At 67.7% G+C, this 4404-nt stretch overlaps 2 protein-coding genes across 2 annotated transcripts in view; both read right to left on the bottom strand.

Moving 5' to 3' along the window:
• The window catches only part of MNEG_12977 (Protein ydhR), a gene marked incomplete at both ends in the record, with an annotated part of 1356 nt that extends 789 nt beyond the window's left edge, over positions 1 to 567 (bottom strand). Inside the window, one exon of the mRNA XM_014038551.1 lies at positions 562 to 567. Within this exon, the coding sequence (XP_013894005.1) occupies positions 562 to 567 (6 nt within the window). The remainder of the gene's footprint in view (positions 1 to 561) is intronic.
• Positions 568 to 3058: 2491 nt separating this feature from the next.
• On the bottom strand, positions 3059 to 4325 carry MNEG_12976 (hypothetical protein; the record flags this gene model as incomplete). Its single annotated transcript, XM_014038550.1, has 4 exons — positions 3059 to 3198; positions 3368 to 3758; positions 3988 to 4098; positions 4302 to 4325. 4 exons carry the CDS (start codon positions 4323 to 4325, stop codon positions 3059 to 3061), a joined length of 666 nt encoding a protein of 221 aa, XP_013894004.1.
• Positions 4326 to 4404: the final 79 nt, after the last annotated feature.

Below are 4404 nucleotides of genomic sequence, written 5' to 3'. Positions count from 1 at the left end.
GTGTGTGCGCGCGCGCGCGCGCGCGTTTGCTAGCACTGCTCGCCAAGGCAAGATTGTCCAGGCAAGCTGTGCGAGTGAAGGAGCGGGCGACGTCGCTGTGTCAGGGGTGGGATGGAGCTGACTCGGCCGAGCAGGCGGCTCCAGATCTTTTCCACTCCGTGAAGCAGCCCCCTGGGTAGGTCTAGACGCAGAACATGGGGGTATGCTGGGGTGCAGCTCTGAGCAGCAGGTGTGCTCAGAGCGGGCTTCCCATTCAGGATTGTTGCTCATAGGCAGACCTTCCAGATCAGCCCTTTCTCTTGTGCGATCGACTCCGCCATCCCCTTCATTGCCGGAACCATGGCCTCCCCAAACGGCCCTGCGCGGCACCCACGCGCGGCGTGGCACGTCAGCGATGCATTCAATACTCCAAAACGACCCAGGATGCCGCCCAGGAGTGTGGCCCGCGAGCCGCCGGCGCTGTGACGGCGCCGGCGTTGCGCACGAGGCAGGGGACCGTCAGGGGCCGGAATGGGGAGGGGTGGGGGGCTCAAGGCATTAGCCGAATATCTGGGGCCCCACCGTCATAGGGAAAGTCCACTTGGAGGACGACAGGCATGGCGCGGCCGGCAGCAGTGCGGGCTCTGCTGCAGAGGGGCGAGGTTTGGGAGCGACGAGGCGTGCAGCGGGCGCGGCGCTCATGAAGCTGTTATCAGTAACATGGTAACGGGTGCGATTGCGATGTAACCAGGCAGGGCGGCGAGTATGGCGTTCCATGTCGCCATGCTCCTCGCTGAGCGCCTCGAAACGAGAGCGTCAATGCACGAGCCGCAGCGCCGCTTGGGCGAGATGGAGCAGGGCGAAGGCCTTATCAATCCGGTTTGTGGCTCCATCACTCACACAGGCTGATAAATTGACTGGTGGACACGCAATACGGGTCAGATCCGCGGTGTTGCGGGAGATCAAAAGCCCGCCACGATTCAGCGGGTGTGAAAATGTATGTGGTCATACGTCGACCAAGCTGTGTAAGGGGGGTTCTGTGCTTCGTGCCACATCAGCGGTTCCGGAGCCACTCTGGTCAACACGTCCCCTTCATCCCTCATTGCTCGCATCGTGAGCAGACACAATGCTGTCAGGCACCAACTGGCAACATGCCCCTCAGAGATTGACAGCTCGTTCTTGCACACGTTCAATATGAGACAAGTCGCCTTTTACATCAGCAGACGCCAGCGCCAGCGACGTGTGCAGGGAGCTCGATGCAAAAAACAGAGTATGTCACTCGACACGTGCACACATGACTGCCTGCAGATCCGCTGCTGCGACACGCCCACCTATCTCTGCTGCCACCGATGCCCGCGCTGCCTCCCACTCCGCCTGCCGATCCTGCTGCTGCCTCTGCTGCTACTGCTGCCACTGATACTGCTGCCACTGCCCCGGCTGCCCGACGCTCCGCGGTGCTGTAGCTTCAGCTTGCCACCCGGCTGCACGCCTCCATGCCACAGGCAACCTCGCTTGACGATTCCCAACCACACCGCTACGCTATCACCCGTTGCCTGCCATTCAGTGTCACGGCCGCCGCTGCCGCCGTCTGTCCAGGCAAAACACAGCGTCCGCTGCGGTCTGCAAGAGCAAGACCACGGCCGCGCCGCAGGCCGGCGCCGCATGGCAAACGCGCACGTGCGGCCGCCTGATGAGGACCGGCGGCCGCGGCCGCGCCGCGCGGGCAGCGCCGCCAGGGGGGCGGCGCGGCGCGCGCACACTGTCGGCCGCCTCATGAGGAGCGGCGTCCGCAGCGCGCGCGCGCCCGTGCAGTCTTCAGGCGAGGCGAGGCGCCCACATGAGGCGCCACCTCGGGGCGGGCGTTTTGTTTCTTAGTGTTGAGGGCTTGGGTGCTCGCTGCAGGGGAGGCTTGTTGGCCGGCCGCTTGGGATGGGCGCCAGCCAGTGCGTCAGATGGGATTGAGGGGCTCCGGGAGCGAGGCGGGCTTCACTTAGGCGGGTGAGAAGAGTTCTCGACAAGTCGGCTGCCGGCGCCTCGCCCGCCGACTGCCGGCAGCACGGAGACGAGCATGGGATGCTGTGCAGGGGTGCTCCAACCGATGGCCTCACGCCACACCGCGCCAGACCACACACGCACGCACGCACGCATGCACGCGAACGGCAGGCACGACGCAAGCAGCAAGCAGGCGCGACGGCACGAGCACAAGCAAGCACAGGCTCCCTCCAGCAGCACGCGGCGCCGGCCTGGCTGCCCGTCGGAACTCCGACGCCCCCACAACATCCCCGAAGCGCCGCCACCAACGGTGCAGCTGCTTCACAGGTTCGACGCCGCGGGCGTCCGGCGGAGGCTGTGCCCCTGAAGACGGCCGCTGCACGTCGCGGCGGCGGCGAATGACCAGAAATCCGTACCAGTGCGGCTGGGCGCTTACGTTGATGACGTCGGTAGTCCCGCAGTCATGGCGGCTGGGCGTCCACGTGACGGCCTGGGGAGTCCAGCAGTCTCGATGGTGAGGTTGGGCTCGGCTAAGCAGCGGTCGGCGGGGCCGGGGACCTTGGGCGCGTGATGGGCGGCAGAGTGCGGGGTGCGGGCGTCGTGGCGGGCGTCGCCCAAGGGGCGGCGCCGCGGCGGGAAGGTGCGGGGGCCTGGCCCAACGGGCCTCAGATACGAGGCGATGACGGCGGGCGAAAAACCGAGGTGCATGTCGATCCGCGGCAGCAGTCAGCGATGGAGAGGAGGAGAAGAGCCATGTCTAGGCATTCAGCGAGTGCGGCCCTTGGCTCGCGGGCGTCGCAGGGGGCCGCAGGAAGGGACGACAGAAGGACTCAATGCATATGCGATGCGAAGCCCACGGTAGTGCAGTGCACGGCCGGAAAAATCAGGGCTCCTCCCCATCAACGCGACTTGCGCGAGGAGGGCGCGCCGGCAACGACGGGACATTGACGGGCGGCAGGCCGCCGCCGGTCTTTTTGAGGGAGGGGTGGGGTATCGAGGGGGGACGGCTGCGGCCGGGCCAGATTGGAGAGGGCGCCGCCTCGGACCAGATGCCGGACCAGATCGCATCGGACCACGTCAGATCGCCTTAGGCAGCGATCTTGGCGAGGAAGTCGTGGATATCGAGGTTGACGTCGCCGTGGGCGACCTTGCCCTTCTCAGGGGGCGCGTGCAGCACGCCGCGACCGCAGGAGGCCTTGCCGTCAAGCAGCCGCTCGCCGCCGGGGCCTGGGGCGGCGCGGATGGAAGGGAGGCGGCGGCGACGGCGAGAGCGGGTCGAGTGAGAGCGCATGCATGTGTGTGGGATCGGCCTGGTCTGTCCCTATGGGAAAGACCGCACGGCGCCCGCGGTCCCGTGAAAGCGAGCGTGCCAGATGCGCGCGCGCGGGTGACCCACCATCCACGATGACCGCGCCACATGATAGCGCCCACTCCTCCGCTGCGGCCAGCCCCGCCCCCTCGTCTTCCACCGCCGCATAGTCCCCATCAAACACCACGCTCCCGCGCCCCGGCAGCGGCCCGCCGCCGCCGCCGCCGCGGCTGCGTTCCCGCTCCCGCTCCCGCCGCTCCGCAGCGGCGGCCGCCGCAGACGGCCGCGCGGCGAAGCCGGCCGCCTCCGCGAGCGCGCGCAGCGGGACGCCGGGGCGGAACGCGCGCGCGAGCGCGTTGAGCGCGTGCCAGCGCATCGACGGCACGTGCACGTCCAGCAGCGCGCGCCCGAGGTTGGGCGCCGACGCGTACAGCTCGAAAAAGCGGTGGTACGAGCGGGACGCGATCGCGGACCGCGCCTGCAGGAGGGTGGCGGGTCGTGGCGGCGGGGAGCGCGGGGGGCTCAACCCGGCGGCCAGGATCATGCACAAGGCTGCACATGCACTCCTGGGGGTATTATCTCGTCCTTGTGGGTTCCGGCTGGCAGCCCCGCTATGGAAACCCCGAAACCTTCAACCATACCAGCCCCCGCCGCCCTGGCCCCCCAAAAGCCAGCGCACTTCCACCCTCCCCGGCCAAAAATCCCACCTGCAGCGCGTGCTGGACCTCTGGCGCGTCCGCCACCTGGCCCACCCTGTTCTCGAGCACCTGCCGGATGGTGGCGCCCAGCTTGCGGCCCTCGCCGTGGCGCGAGTGCACCTGAGAGCGATCACGGGGCCGAGGGCGGCGATTGTGAGCTTATTTGGGACCGCAACAAGACGCGTCGCGGGGCTCTGCAATTCATAAGGCAACGCTTGCATGAGGGTAGTCATGGGTGCGGTGGTATACAGTAGCATGTATAGCGTGCACAGACTCACACGCGCGCATGCGCACACACATGCGTGCGCAGCACGACCCCGCACCCATGCGAGCGGGCGCACACGCATGGCACGCGCCTTCACCGTGCAGGTTCCCTGCTACCCCCCTTCCCGGCCCCGCCCGCAACCACCCGCCACACCCAACAGC

Source organism: Monoraphidium neglectum (assembly GCF_000611645.1).
Source record: "Monoraphidium neglectum strain SAG 48.87 unplaced genomic scaffold scaffold03551, whole genome shotgun sequence".
Lineage (NCBI taxonomy): Eukaryota > Viridiplantae > Chlorophyta > Chlorophyceae > Sphaeropleales > Selenastraceae > Monoraphidium > Monoraphidium neglectum.
Note: the sequence above shows the minus strand (reverse complement) of the source record. Positions and strands in the feature narration are given on the sequence as shown.